The sequence below is a fragment of the Terrapene carolina genome, unplaced genomic scaffold, assembly GCF_002925995.2.
Source record: "Terrapene carolina triunguis isolate 2854851 unplaced genomic scaffold, T_m_triunguis-2.0 Scaffold235, whole genome shotgun sequence".
Taxonomy (NCBI): Eukaryota; Metazoa; Chordata; order Testudines; family Emydidae; genus Terrapene; species Terrapene triunguis.
The window spans coordinates 2,462,224-2,482,173 of NW_020664586.1; the positions used below are offsets into that span (position 1 = coordinate 2,462,224).

Sequence of the window (19,950 nt, forward strand, 5' to 3'; positions counted from 1 at the left end):
TCCTGCAGGTCAGTCTGGTACTTGTGAAAGTAAAGAGAGTAAGTGCACTGTATAGACACGCTCCCCCATTCCTGCCCGCAGCTCTCACACCCCTTTGCCAATGCCCCGCTCCGCCAAAGCTCCCCACTCCTGACCTGCAGCCCCCTCACTATTCCAGATCTGGGATCCCCTCGCCACAACTCTGCCAAAGCTCCCCACTCCTGACCTGCAGCCCTCTGGCTATTCCAGCTCTGAAAAGACAGCTGTGCTAACTTCTAGGAAGATTCTGCAATGCGTGGCCTAGGCTGAGACCAAACAGATTTCTACTCATTTGCCCGCAAGACACCATGCGCCAGGGTGAGCAAACGGAGACAGACATTTAGGAGGGCAGAACAGTTCAGTGTGTTTCCACTATGCTAATTCTTCTACACGCCAGTGACACTAACACATGGCTAGCTACACTGTCCTTCTCTAGCACCGTTAATCAGAGAATCTCAAAGTACTCTAAATAGGGAATTAAATCTTGACCCCGCCCACCAGGTATTATTCCCAATTTACACATGGGGAAATTGAGGGACGGAGGGGTAAAGTGACCTGCTATGGTCACCTCGTAGGCTAGTGGCAGAGCCCAGGATAGAAGCCAGGTACCAGTTGCAGCCCAGGCCCAGCTCTGATGAGGTCAATGGAGTGTAGCTGTTTATTCCAATCATTAGTTTGGCCGGGGGTCACCTGAGCCACATCCCCATGCTGAGCCTGGCCTCCCCCCCGCCAGCACAGCAGGAGCATTGATTAGCTAATCCAACAAGTGCCCGGGTTACACGGCAGGAGCTGGAGATGGGGACAGGGCTTGGTTCTGATCTTATCTGCACCACTGTGGCTACGGCAACATTACAAGCTCCCTCCCTGGGAGAGGGATCAACGCGTCTCCTCACTTTCCAGCCTGGCTGCCAGCTGCAGCAGGACACGAATGGAGGAGACGTCCTCACAGGCCAGCTGAACTCCTCAGTGAGAGTCAGCGTTGCCGAGTTGAGCCTAGCTCCTAGCAGGCCGGATGTTAGGCTGGGCAAGGATTCAGCTACAGACACGTTTAGACACCACGGTCCAAACTGTCAGCGCCTATGGTACAGCACACTAAACCTGGGTTTGAGGGACCCGGCTTATGCACTCAGTGTTTCCAAGCCCGTGCTCGAGTGTCCACACTGCATTGTGCTAACACATTCACGTTGCACTACCTGGCCCTTCTGACTCAGGGCTGTGGCTTGAGCCGCGTCCACACTGCAAAATGACAGGACTTGGGCTCTGACCCACCTCCTAGCAGGGTCAGACTGATTTGTGTGTGCCTGGAAGGGGGGCTTGGGCTCAAACATAAGTCGGAGCCCGGGCTTAGTGTGCAGTGTAGACGTATCCTTGCAGGCAGCCTGCCCCTACCTTTGGCACAAGGAAGCTAATTAAAGCTGTACTCCATCTCAGGCCTGACTCCCGTAAGGACTGCAGGTCCCAGCATGCAACAGCCCACATTGGCCCAAGTCCACAAGGATCAAGATAGGGCACCGCATGCTCAGACCCAGAAGCTGCATCTCCTTCTTAAAAACCAAGGCATTTGCAGGTGCGCCACGCTGAGAATTGCTTTGCTGGCAGGACAGGTTCCCGTCTCCCTAAGGAAAGCTAAGGCTGAACGGGATAAGCCCAAGTGACATCAGGAGAGGTGAAACGAAGGGGCCGGCATGTCTTGCAGCTCCCACTTACTTGAAATGCAGGTCCTTAAACGTGAAGTGAGTCTCTACAATGCCCGTGGTCTTCACCCTGGTCCTCAGCACATCCTGCTGGGTTGGAATGTAATCCCCTCTAGCTATCCTCTCCAGGTCATTCAGGTAGCTGCAGAGAGAACACAAAGGAAGCTGTGTCAGCAAGGCAAGCCAAGGGACGTGGCTTGGTGCGGTCTCAGGGCTCTGCCCTCCCGGCTACTGCACAGACCTGGTGCTTTGGGGGAAAACAGGAAAGTGGGCCACACTGCAGCATTGGTTCCAGAGGGACTCAGACCCACTGGCATGGCAGGACAATGGGAGTAAAGCTGCCCAGGGAACATTTCCATGTTTGTTAAATAAAGTCCCCTTCACATCTATCTCCTGGCCAGTGAGTAGGGGAAAGAGGCCGGCAGAGATTCCAGCAAGCTGGATCCGTTCCCTAGTGTGAGCATGGAGCCCCAGCCCAAACAGACAAACACACTGCGGGTGGGGAATCATGTGAGAAAGGGACCCCAGCTGCACTTCATCCTCCATATGGAGCCATGGCCCATGGAAACTACATAGAATCATAGAGATATGGGTTGGAAGAGACCTCAGGAGGTCATCTAGTCCAACCTCCTGCTCAAAGCAGGATCAAGCCCAACTAAATCATCCCAGCCAGGGCTTTGTCAAGCTGGGCCTTAAAAACCTTTAAGGATGGAGATTCCACCACCTCCCTAGGTAACCCAATCCAATGCTTCATCACCCTCCTTGTGAAATAGTGTTTCCTAATATCCAACCTAAACCTCCCCCACTGCAGCTTGAGACCATTGCTCCTTGTTCTGTCATCTGCGACCACTGAGAACAGCTGATCTCCATCCCCTTTGGAACCCCCCTTCAGGTAGTTGAAGGCTGCTATCAAATTCCCCCTCACTCTTCTCTTCTGCAGATTAAACAAGCCCAGTTCCCTCAGCTTCTCCTCATTAAGTCATGTGCCCCAGCCCCCTCATCATTTTCGTTGCTCTCCGCTGGACTCTCTCCAATTTGTCCACATCCCTTCTGTAGTGGGGGACCCAAAACTGGACGCAATACTCCAGATGTGACCTCACTAGTACCAAATAGAGGGGAATAATCACTTCCCTTGATCTGCTGGCAATGCCCCACTAATGCAGCCCAATATGCCGTTAGCCTTCTTGGCAACAAGGGCACACTGCTGACTCATATCCAGGTTCTCGTCCACTGTAATCCCCAGGTCCTTTTCTGCAGAACTGCTGCTTAGCCAGTTGGTCCTCAGCCTGTAGCATGTCCCAGCATGCAATGTAGCAGGCTCCTCAATCAAGGTGGAACACTGCATGCTGGGATGTGTAGTCCAGGCAGGCTGGGGGCTGCATTTGTAGGCTGAACTATGGCTCCTCCTGCATTTTTACTCCGTACTTTCACTAGTGGGAGTCATCTGCACTAGCTAAAGGATTTTGCTCCCCACTGAAACCCATCAGAGGCCTTCTGAGCTATTGAAATAGTGAGGCTGGTACAATCAAACCAAGGGCCAGGGCTGCATCATTCAGAAAACAAGCCCCATAAGGGTGGGGGTCTTGTGCCCCATTACTGTGTTATGCTGCTCTGCAGCATGTATCTGCCACCCTTATCGATTTCCTTGCTCCCGGCTGGGTAAAGTGCGGTACTTGGGTATAACTGGAGCTTTTCTAGGGGAGCAGATCCTGTCTCGTGCTCAGGGCAGTGCTGTTTTCCCCCACCCCATTCTGAGCTAATCACAGCTACGGAGCTGCATTGATACGGTGCTGCGCTCAGGAAAAAACGGAGAAAGGAAAGTATTCGTCACTATGGCAACAAACCACACAGAGAGCGGAAACAATTGATGGCTATGCGCCATTTATAGTCAAAAACACAAACCCCTCCATCCTGTGAGGAAGAGGGAGGTGCCGGGGTAGGGGAGGAGATGGGGCGGCAGTGCTGCAGTCCAGGCAGAAATACCCTGATGGGGCAACTCTGCCTCCATTGTCAGCTGGGGATGATCAGCAAATGCTCCCTACCCCTTCTGCCTCTAGCACGCAGCCCTCACTGATGGGCCCTGGGATGGAGTTCTCAGGGCCTTCACTGCATGCAGCACATTTGGGCAGGGGCCTGTTGGAGGACCCGGGAGAAGGACTGACGAGAGGCAAAGAGTGGCTTCCCCCAAAACACCAAGAGCATGACGATCCTTTACCGCTCCTGGCGCAATTCAAAGCTCCCCCCAGGACTAAGTCCTTAACTAAGCATAATCTCCACCCCCCCAACAATAAAGATGTGGGGTGCTGAATCCACATGTCCCGGCACTCCCTGTGTCTAGGCTGCTCAGATCAAGGCAGAGTGTTCCATGCTGGGGCCTACAGCCCACCCAGGCTGCACCTCTGGGGATACCTACACCACAATGGGAGGTGTGGCTGCAGCATATGTAGACAGACCCATGCTAGCTCTGATCTAGCTAGAGCAGTGGTTCTCAAACTTTTTTTTTTCCACGGACCAGTTGAAAATTGTTGAGGATCTCGGCGGACCACTTAATGATCTTTCCAAATGTTGTTTGTACCGTTGGCTAACTATTGTAAAGTGCTTTGGATAAAAGCACTATATAAAAAAACCTTAAACTTTTTTTGTTCTACAAATAAAAGCACACAACTCATTTTACTGTCAGTAGTCTTACCTTTCTAATGTGATGGATGTGCCCTCCCTCCCCCACCACAGCAGCCCCCGAGCTGGGGCTGGGAAGGAGGGCTGTCTCTCCCCAGCAGCTGCAGCCCTGGAGCTGGGGAAAGTCACCTCTTTCTCTGGCCACCACAGCCCTGCACATCCCAAATTCCCCCCACCCCCTCTTCTCACCCCACTGCCCCCTCCCACCTACCACCTCACCCTACATGTGCCTCTTTCTCCAGGGTCCAGGCACCTAATTAGTGGAGCCACACCTGCACGGCTCCACTAAATAGGTGGGTGGCCCTTCATTCTCTCGTGTGGCCACGCAGGTGCACACCTTAGAGGGAACTATCCACGGACCTCCTGAATGGAGAATAGAGCACAGCCTGAGAACCTCTGAGCTACAGCAAAGCTAGCTCGAGTAACAATAGTAGTGAAAGGCAGGGGCCACTCGAGGATGTAGAGGGGTTTGGGTAAGCGAGGCGAGCCCATACAGCTGTAGCCTCACTGTTGTTACTTGTGCTGGCTAGATCAAAGCTAGCGTGGGCATGTCTACACGTGCTGCAATCTCACCACCCAACTGCAGTGCAGACAAACCCTCTGAATTACAGGGAACGGCGATTCAGTGCACCACTAGCGACATTTTGGGGATCCCGATCAAGTGTTGGCTGGTAGAGTCCTGATCTTTCCAGTAGAGGGAGCAGTCCGTGACAGAAACCTAGCTCAATGCTTTCACCCTCAGCTGAGACTTGTACAATGACTGATGAAAATGGCATTAATCCAGGAGATCTCACAGATAGGACAGCAGATTACACCTGGAGCTGTAGCCCTGTCGAACTCATGGGAAGCCCTGGTAGTCCCAGAGGTGACGACGAGGGAGAGGCAGGCATGCTGTCTCAGCTCAGGAGACTGGCACCGTGGGGTTTTAAAGCAAAGGTTCCGGATGGGTGTGGTGCATAAATCAGAGCCCCCAGCAGGATCAAGCCTGCACATCTACGCTCTGACCTTACGTACTTCTACTGTGACCACCAGCTCCAGCAGTCTGGCATCAAGTATCTACAGAACTCATCTGCCAAGCAAAGTTCAGGGCCAGTCCTTTCTCTGTGCTTCAAAGCCGTTGGAGACAAGTCTGAGCTCTAGGTAGCACTGGCAGTTACTGTGGACTCAGTCTAGGAAGCAGTCTACAAAAGCAGTATCAGAGCACAGCAGCACCTTTGAACATTCAGTGTCGCAGGCACAGGAATCCTGCCCACGACACTGCCTGGGAGGTCAGCGAGAGTTTATGTTGCCCCGGATCAGTTGCTTAATTGGGTTATTACAAACAAGCCTCCTTTAAGCAAATTAGAATCATGCTAATCAGGGGATTTGCAGCACCCTAATCTGGCGAGAGCTAAACTTTGAGATGACAGATTCCCCTCCATCACAGAGAACAAAGGGGACCGGGCTGGGGAATGGCAGGTGAATCCCCAGCGCAGTTATTACATGGTAACTTACACAGTGTACAGCTGCCCCTGGGGAAATCACAGAGCGACACCTATCCCGCAGGAGAGCTCCTCACCTTCCCGCTGTGCTAATTAACATCCATTTCCCTTCCTTGGGAGTTTTTAAAGCCTGCTCTTCAAGAGCTGGGGAATGGAAGCCGCAGCTCGCATGGCAAGATAGGGTTGTGCTCCCAGCAGAGATCAGCCTGCAGCGAAGCAGGGACAAGTCCCAAGTTCGGGCCCACACCAAGGAGCATGTGAAAGGCCTCGCCTCCTGATCAGCTGCAGCATGGCCCAAGGAGATCCTGTCATCTGCAAACATTTGCAGGCAGCGCAAGTCTGCCTACTGAGGCCTTCTGGGCATTGCTTCCAAGAGAGCGCTGCAGGCAAGTGGGATGTGCATAGGTGAGGCTCAGCCATGCTGTCCATCCCTCACTCTGCCAGAGGCACATGCTCCAGGACACGCATGGGAAAGCTGGCAGGTGCTGGGCACACTCATCTCAGAGAAAACTCAAGATGTCCAAGCCTCAGGTCTGGAGTGTGCCAGAAACCACATTTAAAGCTAGACCTCTGGTAGGGACCGAAGACTGGAACACTAACCTCCAACACAGGCCCCTACCCTAAAGCTGGCTGGACCATGCAGTAGCCACCAGCTCCTTGCCGTACATGCACCTGGCCTCCACGTGAGCTGCTCCACTCCCCGAGCTCCTGGTGGTGAGCACGCCATGGTCATTGTGGGATAGAGCACCTGTGTACGAATGGGAGGGGACTGGCCACAGAGCCACCAGGGGAACAACTTAATGCAAGAGGGAGAGCCAAGGGATCAAAGGGGAGCCTGAAATACCAGTGCCAGGTAGAGAGCCAGTGGCACTGGCCAGTGGCTCAGCAGCGAAGACCATAAAGTGATGTTGATTTACACCAGCTGCGCATCTGGCCCCCAGATTTCTTCTGCTCTTCAGTCCAGTGAGCAGGTGCGCCTGCAGGAAGACACTGCGTGTTCTCTGCACCCTCCTAGCCCCAGAGATCCCTGCAGGAGGGGATGCAGGCCCTGCCCAAAGCCAGAGCTTCACCCCACTCCAAGGGCATGGCTCCAACATGCTCACTCTTCTTTAAAAAGAAAGGCCTGACCGCACCATGCAAATGAGCTGGCTGCTCAAAAACAGCCGGAAACTCTTTAAGCCTCACAATACAAAAACAGGAAGCAAAAGCCAGGGGCAGGGCTGGGGCTGCACAAGCTGAACTGCTATTGTGGCCTTTCATACACCTCCCCCCTTCCCCGCCCTCCTCTCCCACTAGGGACCAGGTGCTCATGAGGATTCCTGGCTTGGCTGGGATAGGATGTGCCACATCGGGTTAGAGATCAGAAACTCCCTTTTCCCACCTGCTGAGTGTCCTTAACCCGCTGAATCCCTGAAGTGATTCCTTAGCTGGCTGGAGGGCCAACAAGCTTCATTTCCAGCCACCCGCTGCTTGGTGCTACACAAACAATGCATTAGCCTGGGCCGCTGAGATGACAAGGCCTGAACTCAGAGTAAAGCTTGTGGCAGCCCAAGTCTCTCCTGACAGCGGCTGCTTTGCACTCGCAGTAAAGATTTGCTAGTTCCAGGGCCACAGGGTGTCCCAGCATCCTTGGCAAGGTGAGTTACCCTCGTGTGCCCTGTGTTAGAGCCCCAACACCACGACAAAGGGGAAAGTGATGCAAGGAATGCTGCAGCTCAGCCAGCCACGGGGAACTAACCGCTGTGTGGGCAGTGCTGGAGGCAGCTCTGTGCTAGGGGCAACGCAGCCCAAAAGCCCTGCTGGGGAAGGGGGCCGAGGGTGCAGCACTTTCCCCACTTAACAAGTGGAAGTTAAGTGCTGCCAAGGCAGCGGCGGCCTAGATACACTGGCGGCTCCAGAGAGCAGGGTCTTGTAATCTGTTGGGACCGCCCCTTCCAGGAGACCCCCAGGGGATGCCTATTAGAGGGCTTGCAACCCTACCAGCACCCTAAAGACTAGGGCACAGGCACCAAATTTTATATTTCCCCCCCGGGGGATGCTCCACCCCGACTCCGCCCCAAGGTCCCACCCCACTCTGCCCCTTCCCCTGAGGCCCTGCCCTCGCTCCACCTCTTCCCACACCGCTCTGTCCTTTCCCTCAAGACCCTGTCCCCACTCCACCCCCGAGGCCCCACCCTCACTCCAGCTCTTCCCACCCTGCTCCAACCCCACCCCCAACGGCTTCCGCCCGCTGCTCGCTGCTCTCCACCCTCCCCCAAGTGCCTCCCCCAACCGCCAAACAGCGGTGCCCCAAGTGCTTGAGCCCCGGAGCACCCACAGAGTCAGCGTCTATGCTAGGGCAACCCTCCAGCAAGGGGGATGGGTGCTGGGGAGATCCAGTGTCCCTCCCAAAGGCTGAAGCTCTCAAGTGGCAGGCTAACATTTCACCAGAGCAGTAGCGACCACCAGGGAGGGAGGGGGCGGAACAGGTCGTCCTGGTCTCCCAGCCTTTGGCTCATCTATTTCACTAGTAACTCTTGGAGGCATGGACAGTCTCTTGCTGTCTGGAAGTTAAAGGCACCTAAGGGAGTTAGGCATACAGCACTCACTGATCCCAGCTAGTACATGTACATACAGTACCAAGCACCATGAGTCCCGATCTCAGCTGGGACTCTACACCATCCAGTTACTTATATGTAAGGCTACGTTTTAGTCATGGGTATTTTTAGTAAAAGTCACAGATAGGTCACGGGCAGCAAGCCTGAGCCCGTGACCTGTCCATGACTTTTACTATATACCCCTGACTAGAACTTGGGAGCAAGGGGCTGGGTGGCAGCGCGCAGCTTGGGACCCCTGCTGGTGCTGGGGGGCTGGCAGGCTCCCTACCTGGCTCCGCACCTCCCCCCCAGCAGCAGCAGAGTTTGGGTGTGCAAGGGGGCAGGGGATTGGGGCATGGGACAGGGTGGGGTGGGCTCTGGGCAGCGCTTACCTGGGGAGCTTCCCGGAAGCAGCGACATCCCCCTCGCTCACCTGCTAGGTGGAGGCATGGCCAGGCAGCTCTGTGCACTGCCTCCGCACCTCCTATTGGCCGCGGTTCCCAGCCAATGGGAGCTGTGAAGCCAGCACTCTGGACGAAGGCAGCGCGCAGAGCTGCCTGGCCACGCCCCCGCCTAGCAACTGAGCAAGGGGGATGGCGCCGCTACCGGGGAGCCCCCCGGTAAGTGCTGCCCAGAGCCTACCTCACCCATCCCATTGCCCCAACCCCCTGCCCCCTCCCACACCCAAACTCTGCTGCTGGGGGGTGGGGGAGGGTGGCCCGAGACTGGCCCAGCAGCGGCCGGTGCAACAGGCGCAGGGGCTGCCTGAGCTGCCCAAGGGCCAGGCACACTGACCGCTGCATGACTTCTGTGACAAACCCGCAGCCTTACTTTTATGGCCCTTATCTCCATAGTACCTGTGAGACTCAGAGTCATCTATGGATTTTACCACCCCCACACACCTGTGGGCAAGGCAGTAGTGTTATACCCACTGTACAGACATGGAGCTGAGATCGGGGAGAATTAAGCCACGTTTACATTAGAAATCATTGTCGGTAGAGCTATGTTGCTTGCAGGGAGGGTGACATTTCAGTACTGACAAAGGCTCTCGTGCAGACAGTTACACTGGTGAAAGAGGGCTTATTTTGTTTGGGGAATCAGGATAAGCTATCCCAGCCACCCTTCCCCAGGGTAGACAGACCCATGGTCACCCAGAAAGCCTGTGGCACAGCGAGGAATCAAACCCCAGTCTCAGTGCCACACCCTACCCACTAGCCCATCCTTCCTACCCCTGGCAATACAAATCAATAACCAATTAATCAATCCTGACGCTACGGCCACATCCAGATTTGAAGACTTTATCCGGGATGATCAATGCAGATCCCTCACCATGGGGATCTTTAGCGTCTCTTAGCTGCTCCTGGCAGGAACTGAGCTTTTTCTGTGATGCTGGCGGCTGGGAGAGGAGTCTGCGGGAGCCCACACACGTGCGGGACTGTCTGGGCACGGCCCGCGCACACTGTGCCTGCCACTTTGTTTTGATTGCAGCCCTCCCATGGAGAGGTTCCATTATCATGAGCATTACTGAGTTCCTTCCTGCACAGCTACAAGTTCCCTACCGTGGGCCAGGCAGCCTTTCTACGTAACACCGGCACAACAAAGCAAGGAAGGGCGGAGGGCTCCTGGACTCCTGCTCGGCTGAGAAAAGCTTATGCAAGATCATGCAAAGAAACACAGCCTTTGCCCTGTGCTTATCGCTGGATGGAAAGAGATACTGGCTTATTGTCACTGTCCTATTAGCACTGTGCAAACAACAAGCCCTGGGAAAACAAAGACGATTAAGGTGGCTTATTTGCAGAGCTAAATCGCTTGCTGTGCCCCACAGCTCAGGCTGTCTTGGCTATACACATACTAGCCGGGCTTTACCAGTACAGCTATACTGGCAACGCTCCTAGTGTGGGCACAGCTGCACTGGGGAAAGCTGCACTTTGTCCCTGGATAGTGAAACCAACCCCCACGAGCAAATCAAGCTCCACTGGTGAAAGCACAGTCCTGACAGCAAAGCTGCATCTCCACTAGGGCCTTCCGCTGGCACAGCTATGATGGTTGGACTGTTTCACATCCTGCCTGGCATAGCTCTGCCGGCAGACACCATAGTGTAGACCTGGCCTTGGTCATTACTGCATCTAGCCCCCGACCCATAGCCTCTGGTGTGGGTACTTATTTGTTGGAGCCAGAATTTGACAGTCACATTCACAACAATTTTAGAACAAGCCCTAGATCATGAATCACAAACTGTGTAGAGACAGGCCCTGGTGATGATGATAATCAGAGCGGCCACCACACGTGTGTTCAGTTAAGACAGCATCGGAAGCTGCCCAACATCACAACAAGCTGATAGCTGGGGCCCCGTTTTAACCTTCCTGCCTAGACAGCCCCTTCTATTTCCCTCATCCGCCAGAATTGGAGCTGAGCTTCTGGAACTCATTTCTCCCATTGCGCCCCATTGCGCTCCCCGGGAACGGATCCTCCAGTGGGCTTTTACTCATAGCAGGAAGTGGTTCTGGGCAAGCCCATGTTTAGGAAGGAAAGATAATCTGATGGTGAAAACACTGTGTGGGGTCAGTTCCCAGTTCTGCCACAGATTCTCTGCCTGACCTTGGGAAAGCCACAGTCCCCGTGCCTCAGTTTCCCATGTGTAAAACAGAGCTGATACTGCCCTACCTCACCAGGCCTGGAGCAGAGCAAGGCATTCATTTGGATTGAGGCCATTGAAAAGGCTAGAAAATTGTGTCCTCAAACCCATCACCAGAGAGAAATGACTGGTCTCTACCAACGCCCCTCACCACCTGGGACACCTGCTTTCCTTCTCCTCTTTGCTAGTAAGACTGTAACTCATCATCAAGATCCTTCAGGGGCGTTATCACCTTTGCTGCCCCATGGCTGGGCAATGCAACAGCGACCGGTACCGCACCCAACACCCTGGATGGGATCCAGCGTGCATCTTGCACACAGTGACAGTGCCACCTTCCCCCTCTGACTGCACACACTTGATTCCAGACGGGGTCTTCCAAGGGTTGTCTAGAGGAACGGAATCCATTTTGGTTTGAACCCTGTCCCTTTGATAATATAGCTAGTCCCTGGATTCGTGGCCCTGTGCTAACAGGCACAAGAGCAGCACAGAAATGCATCGCGCTGCTAAGGAAACCCCCACATGTGCAAGTAATAAGGAATATGGAACAAATCTGATTAGACACATCAGTGTGATGAGCCTTCACCTGTGAGCCATTTGAAGGCTCCCAGAACAAAGCAGGCAGACCACCGAGAGCTACTCTATCATATCAACAAAGGGAGCTTTGCTTTATACACTGCATAAACACCACCTGCATACTTCCATCTTGGGGTTTTATACTGCCGCCCATCATTGTCCTGTATAAGTGCCTGTTAAACTCATTAGCAACAGGGGAAAAGATCCAACCCCAAGTTCCTGCCTACTCTAGACAGTTAGATACACAACTCTGAGGCTCTAGCAGCGTGGCACAGCACTACCCCACATAAATGTACGTGAACGGTGCTACGCCAAGTCACTGAAGACATAGCTAATACCACATCTAAAACCTACCTCTCCGGATCTCCCCTATATATCGCACTGTGTTTTTGCTAGTGAACACTGCTGTAGCACAAACCAAGAAATTACAGAACAGACTCTGCAACTGAACTTCTATAATGCACAAGAATCCCTGAACTGGGCCGTGGGGTACTTCCACTCATAAACCGTAGCTGTACTTTGAAACATTTCCTTCTCCGACACTCCCAGTGTCTCCTGGTCTAAACAAGTTCTCGCTATAACCCCCATTTCCCCTTCAGATCCATGACTTTTTTGCCCCCTGGCCATTCGTCCTGGAGGTGAAGCCTCAAATACGTTTCAATGCAGAAGCTGGCCATGGGGCGTGTCTTGCCGAATACATGATGAGGCTGAAATGTCACATGCCAGAACTGAGGCACAGAGGTTCCAGGCTGTCGGTTGGATTTCCCAACACCTGTGGTTATCCTGGTGCCTCGCAGGCATGACAGACATTTCTTCCTTTTAGTGCCTTTTGCAACCCAAGCCTTCAACTGAAGCTTTCAGCTTCCTATCCCCCTTGGGCCCAGCTCTGCCCAGTATGCTGCTGCTGTTATTTATTATTCATATTATTGTAGCACCTAGGAACCACACCCACTGTGCCAGGCGCTGTACAAACACACAACAAAAAGATGGGCCTTGCCCCAAGAAACTTCCAACCTGAGTGTTAGACAGGAGACATCAGATGGATAGAAACCAACAGGCATTTTGCTCCACATGTCCCATGTGGCTGGATGGAGAAAAGGTAGGTTCTCTCCAAATCACAAGAGATCAGATGTCTGAATGCTCACTTTGTGCCCAGTGACAACCCATGAACATCTAGTTTGACCTACTGTATAACACGGGCCACAAGACTTCCCTGAATTATTCGTTTGAATAGATCTTGTAGAAAGAATCCAATCATGATTGGAAAATGGCAAGTGATGGAGAATCCACCACAACCTTGGTAAGTAAAAAAATCAGAAGTGACTATTATGGGACACCCTCCCCCCCAGGAAGTTTCTTCCTATTCCCTCATAAGCTACAGGCTGCCGTAGCCCTGAATCTGGAGGGCTTAGATCCCTTCCAGAAAAATCCTTATCTACCAGACACACATCCAATCCTTTTGGGATTCCTCTCCTCCTATCTTCCCCATGGTTAAGGGTAAAGACAACAGCAGAGAAATAAGTCCCTCCTTGAGGGGTGTAATTTACAAGACTTAGGCCAGGTCTACACTTACAAGCCGACAGCAGCACAGCTGTAAGAGCACTCGTGTAGCCACGCTATGTCGATGGGAGAGAGCTCTCCTGTCAACATAATAAAACCAGCTCAATGACTGGCGGTAGCTGTGTCAGCGGGAGAGCATCTCCTGTCAACACAGTGCTGTGCACACAAGCACTTACGCTGGCAAAATTTATGTTGCTCATGGAGGTGGTTTTTTCACACCTCTGAACGAGAAAAGTTTTGCCGATGTAAGTGCTAGTGTAGACGTGGCCTTTAAGAGCTTAACCATGTGATGTTGACTGAGCAAAAGAAGGGTTAATACTGGGAATGATCCTGACTAAATGCAGGGCTCTGTTTAATCCTAGCTTTATCTAGTATTTTCTGTCTCTCCCTTTCCATTACAGGGAGAATGACAGCTCAGTCCTAGAATTCAGAGATTTGCCAATCATCAAATGGAAAACCAAACCCTGCAAGACATTCACAGATGGAACTTTTACTGCACTCTGTTTAAACTGACAAGCACAGAGAAACGCCCAGCACACCAAAGCAAAAATCCCACAGCCTGCAGAGGATGTTTGCTGACAGCCCTGAGCCCGGCCATGTGCGGGGCTGACAGCCCCGAGCCCTCGTTTAATTTAATTACCCCCCCCCTCGTTTTTAATGATAAGAGGAGGTCACACTCAGAGGCTTGCTGTGTGAAAGCAGTCACCAATACAAAAAGTTTGAGAACCACTGCTTAACCCTAATGTAGACACGCTGCTTGTACTGCATCTTTCCTCAGGGAATCTCCCACACACCTTAATCTTCGTAATACCACTCCTCCCCATCCACAAAGTAGACAGATGTCCTCATTCTACTCATGGAGAGACAGGCATGGAGATATTAAAGTGACTTGCCCAAGGTCCTGTAGCGAGTCAGCGGCAGCATCAAGAAAGGAACCCAAGAGTCTGGAATCCTGCTTCCCCAGTCTACCACCCTCACTCTTCTATTTGGAATCCAGCAGGCAATCAACTGGCCCAGCTTTTGGCTACTGCATTTGGGGCTTTTGGAAGTCAGGGCTGCGTATGCTGGGTGTCTATGTGCAGTTAAGAGAGCTATGCATCTGAGCTGTATGTCACAAATCATTACTGAGTCAATGGATCCCTTAGGAAGATTAACTTACTCAGGGATTAACTTACCCTACCACTTAAATCAATCTAATTTACGGCGCTCAGGGATGTGAAAAGCACAAGTTTCATGCTGTCCACACTGGCGCTATGTTGGTGGGAGATGCTCTCCTGCCGACATAGCTCCTGCTTCTTGCCGAGGTGGAGTAATTATGCCAACAGGAGAGCGCTCTCCCATTGGCCTAGCGTGTCTTCATCAGACGGGGTGCAGCTGTGCCGAGGTACTGCTGTAATGTAGACTTGCCCTCAGAAAAATCTCCTCAGGGATAAGTTGAAACAAATACATTTGATTTATGTATCTACACACACCAGCACTGGATTGCCCTCCAATAGGCCAGCGTGATGCCAATTTCTCCCATGCAAACTTTTTTTTAAAAGTCCTGTGACCAATCAGCAGCAGGAAGGCTGGACTGGCAGCTAAGGCACTGGACTGGGATTCCAGAGAGAGACGACAGACACTGGACAAACACCTCATTCTCCGAGCAATTTAACGCCCCATCTGTAAAACAGGAATGAGACAGATCCTCAGGATGGTGAGAGAATAAATTCAACGTGTGTGAGACTGCCAGATACCCTGATGATGGGGGCAAGACAGGCCGTTGTGACGCACAAAAATTGTACCAGGTTAATTTCAATTGTTCTTTAAATGGATTTAGTTAAACCAGTGCAAACCCTGTGTAGACTCTCTTATTTTAGTGTAAGAATGAAGCTAACCTGAAATAAGCCAATCTGCTCCTAATCGACTTAAGCTAAGTAGCCTATGTGCATAGAGACCTGGTTCAATTCCTGGTTCTGCCACTGACCCGCAGGGTGACCTTGGGCAAGTCACTACTTTGCTCCGTGCCTCAGTTTCCCCATCTCTAAAGGGGCGCTAATGATACTGACCTCCTTTGTAAGACTGAGATCTATGGCTGAAAAGTGCTAGATAAGAGCGAGGTGGTATTATTAATACCACTTGACAGGTTTGTATCTATTTAAGAGTGTCCACATAGCCTTTTGCACTGGTTTCACTAAACTGATTTTAGATCACCCTACCAGTTCAGCCGGAGTCATGCTGTGTGTAGACAAGCGCATAGACAGAGACAATGTTACCAGCTCTTGTGATTTTATCATTAGTCTTTCAATAGTTAGTGCTCTTCATGCAACAGAATACGCTGCAACTGCAGGCACCCAGGGACACATCACTGCCTGCCTCCTGGAACAGCCACGGCTCTTTCCATGAAGCACGCATTTGTAGTAACTCCTGGGAAACCTTATTTCTTGCCATCAAGGGGGGCTAGGAAGAAAGAGCCGCTGCAGAAAACCTAAAGCTCAAGTCACAAAGGCTTCGTTCAAGTCCCACGGACTTGACCTGCATGCCTAATGCCTCAAGGTATTTATGTGCTAACCAAAATTCTTCCTCAGTAGTTTATCTTCTGTTCTCCTATGTGGCTGAACAGTCCCACCCAGGGGCACTAGAACCAGTCCCTGGAGAAGTTTGGGTTCATGTCAGTAGTGTTTCAAGCCTGAGAGGCAGACCAAAAAAAAAAAAAAAAAATCTCATTCTATAGGCCATCTCAGATGCGATCGAGGGCGGGGCTAAAGGGAAACCAGTTAAACGCAATCTGCAAAGGAAACACAGTTGGGCTTATGCCATTATTTGTTTCTCGATAACACATAAAGGAGACCGGGAAGGTTGTTTCCCTCCCCAGATAAAACTGTTTCAGCTTGTTTTATTCACCACATTCGAAATTCAGGTCCTCCCCCTTGTTTCTCCTAGAGGACTCTAGGGGTACGTCTACATTGCAATGTAAGCCCAGTTCAGTAGAAGTCGAGTTAGCAGACCCAGGGTTTGTTAAACTAGGGCTGGAGCGTCTACACTCATTTGTAACCCTGGAAATTAGGAATTGTTGAACCCTGGGTCCCAGCCTGAGGCTCCAGCATTTACACTGCATTATGTGGTCTGAGTCCAACCACTCATATCCCAGACTTCCCAACACCTTCCCAAAATGTGGTCACTCTAAACTTTTCTTTGTGTTGCAGCATAGGAAAACTTGATTGTCCAGAGGGCAAAAAAAGTGAGCCAGTCGATACTTTTGGCAGACTCCCAGAGTGCAAGTCTAGTAGGGCTGCGCCTACACTGAAAGAGGTTTGAACCCCGGGTACTGGCTTGACTCAGGCTCGGACTTTCCACCCCCGTGGGGTCCTGGGATCCTGGGTCTGCACGCTGGGCTAGCGTGATTTGTGTGTAGACAGAAGCGGGGCTAGTCTTGAGCCTGAGTTCGAATGCTGGGCTTACACTGCAGTGTAGACATACCCTTAGGATGCCTAGAGAACTCATAGGATCATGAGAACCAAGAAAGCCACACCTAGGGAAATGAAAGGGGAGGGGATTTTTGTTTACAACTCTAGCTTGCAATAGATGGTACAAAACCAACTTCTGAGTAGAAACATCTGGACAGAAGATCTGGATTAAAGATACAGCAAGCTCCACCTCTTCATCCGAGCTTTAAGAAAGGTACCACTCCAGTTCTCTTGTCCTCCAAGGATACCTCCAGCAAATCCTGGGAACACATTGATAAGCCTGATATTTATAAGTTAAAAAAGCTAGAACAGTGGTTCTCAACCCGCAGTTCGCTTGTGGCCCAATCAGTGCACAGCTGATGTGACATCCTCAGGGCCGTACAGGCAGTATATATATTGTGCAGATGCGGCCCACATAACACACAGAAAACTGCAAATGCGGCCCACAATAGTACACAGGTTGAGAACCACTGAACTAGAAGAGTTAATAAATACAAACATTCCTTTCAGGCTCTCTGTATACATCATAAAGCACCCCAACTCCACCCCAACCCCATTTCCCCTTTTGTAGATCACTCTTAAATCCAAACTGCTTATGCTTTTCAATACACCCACCACATTTGAGCTCACCACAAGTACGGATCTAATACCTTCTTATCAGGTCACAAAATAAGAGGCTTAGTGCAATGGATCTGCTTTGCCACCAGCCTCTTGGGACATCATGGACCCTTCCCAACCAACCACCCCAGCCCTATCATGTTCTCTGTCTGGAGACACTCCCACTTACGTGCTTCTCTCTGCCCACCACCACCGCGCACAGTGCACCAGATAACATGCCACTCCAGCAGGAAGGAACATATCTTGGTAAGGCTACCAACTCCAGCAGCTCCTGTAGCTGTTCCTAGCTCAAGACTCAAAGCTCTGGTTCTCCTACACAGAAGTGAGCAGCACTGGCTGAGAGTCCTTGGGCCAACTGGATGGTCTCAGACTGGATGGGACAGACACTCCTCCTTGCTTTGCAGTCTCTTTTGGGCTCAAATTGTTCATGAGAAATCACCCTAACACAGAAGTTACCCAATTCCTCCTCTAGGGTGAAGTTAAAAGGCTGCGGATACAAAGCCCGGCCCAGCCCACTCCACAGCCCCCACCAAGCTCCACAGGCAGCATCACCACCCTCAACAATCGCTTTACTTCAAAGAAACTAAATTGGGAGCATGAAGCACCGGTGACAAGCAGAACAACAGGAACTGAGGGGGCGACATCCACAAGTCTCCCGTTACAGGCAGAGTCTTGGCGTGAGTTCTCTAGGCGAACAAACTCCAGCCGGAGGAGCTCCCTCCAGCTCAACCCCCCACCAGGGACTGGTGGCGGTAATGCCAGGAATAGAAAGGGTTTATTTTTGAGTATGACTGAGCAGAGTTTGCCTCTCCTTAGTCGTACATTTTTTAAAAAAGCTAAGGAAAGACCAATGTGAGAGAGTGACACTGACACAGCACGGCAGCTGGAGAATTTACACTCCCAGAAATCAAGATATCCACCGGAGAAAGTCTTAACAACCACTGCGCCTCAGCCAAAGTGAATAGAGATATTTAGGGCTTGTCTTCTGTAGCAGCGTCCACATGGGACATGACTGCATGGCAAGTTAGCGCGCTGTAGATTCACACCCTAGCTTGCCACGCACTAAGGTCCCATAGGCATGTTATGAGCTAGACAAAATAGCACGTATGCACAACTGGAGAGAGAGACAGATGTTATGGGAACCATAACAGTTATTTGGATTGCTGTAGTGCCATGAACTCAGACCCCACTGTGCCAGGTGCCGTACAAACAGAACAAAAAGATGGTCCCTGCCCCAAGGGGCTTGCAGGCTAAGTGTGACAAGAGATGGACACGGACGGGGGTATACAAGTGAACAATGAGAGAGTATTGGTAAGCATGGCAGGAGCACAAAGGGCCTTGTTTGAAAACGTAACCAGTGGGCAGTGGAGGCAGCATCATGGGCTGATCCAAGGTGAGAGCTGACCGATAGCAAAGGGGAGAAGATAAGTAGGGTGGGGACTGACTGTGAAGGGCCTTAAAAGGGAAAACAAACAGCTATTGTTTGATGTGATGGGGGTCCAGTGGAGTGATGCAAAGGGCAGGATACCATGGTCAAAGCAAACGAGGAGGAAAATGATCTATGTAGCACCATTCTGTCTGGATATGAGTGGGGAAAGCCTGCATTTGTCAAAGTCAGAGAGAGGGATGTTGCAATAATCAAGATGCGTGATGAGAGCCTGGCTGAGTGTTAGCTGTGCAGATGGTAAGAAAGGCTGTATTTTAGAGATGTGATGCTGTTGAATTTTCCAGACCTGTGGGAGTTTAAACTCACCATTAATACTGCATTAGCATTGATTTTTGCACTGAACACACTTGATGCTGTGAAGCTGCAGGGCTTGTCTGGAAAGGGCACGGAAATGAATTAATAATGGTAAATGGATCTTATCTGAAAATACCTGTGAGGCTCCTGACAGATTCTTTCCTTCTCCCCCAACTTCCAAGCCGTGCTTGCATTACTTACACACACACACACACACACACACACACACACACACACACACCCCTCTACTTCTCCTCCAGCCAGAGGAGACTCCATCATCAGCTTGTCATTATACAGTCTAACACCACCTCAGGGAAAAGCATATCTTAGGATAACCAACCCCCCCGCTTGTTTAAACATAAAAATACACACAGCCTTAAATGGTAGAGATAACGTCAGAGCCAGCCCTCTTCTCTCAGCGCCTGGCTGGAGCAGATGACCTACCATATGAGCACGCAGGAATGGGAGAAAAATACAAGCCTGAGACATAAAAAAGCCATTCTTCATGGTGAAAATAATCATCCTTTGAGACGTTCCTCCAAGAAGTGAAGACATTGAAGCCGCCCAAGGCAGGAACAATGACTATCCTGAGGAAAGTAGCCGATTATTATGGACTGAGCCTCGGAAGCCTGGTAGCAGTAGCTTGTTTCTACAGAGATTTTCCAGTGCTATACAAACATGCGTAGGATTCTTATCAGTAAGTTAATGGTTATTCAGCCAGCAGTTAAGGAAAGCAGCTCTAGATCTCAGGTACACAGGGCTGGAGAGTAAATGAAAGCACAGGAGCAGAATGATTATGATGATGGCAGCTTACTTACCAGCTTAATACCCACCAGGAGCTTACCACCACCCAGCTAGTTAATGCCTTTGCGGCTGTGTTATTATCCAAGTCTGGTGGGACAAGGTCTGAGAATTTGGACATTGCATCCAAT

The 19,950-nt window shown here is 51.3% G+C and overlaps 1 protein-coding gene across 2 annotated transcripts in view; it reads right to left on the reverse strand.

The window, feature by feature from the left end:
* Positions 1–19,950, reverse strand: part of GNAI2 (G protein subunit alpha i2) — a 189,918-nt gene that overhangs the window by 32,833 nt on the left and 137,135 nt on the right. For both annotated transcript variants that reach the window (XM_024193622.3, XM_024193623.3), the window contains one exon: positions 1,726–1,854. In XM_024193622.3, coding sequence (XP_024049390.1) covers positions 1,726–1,854 — 129 coding nt within the window. The remainder of the gene's footprint in view (positions 1–1,725; positions 1,855–19,950) is intronic.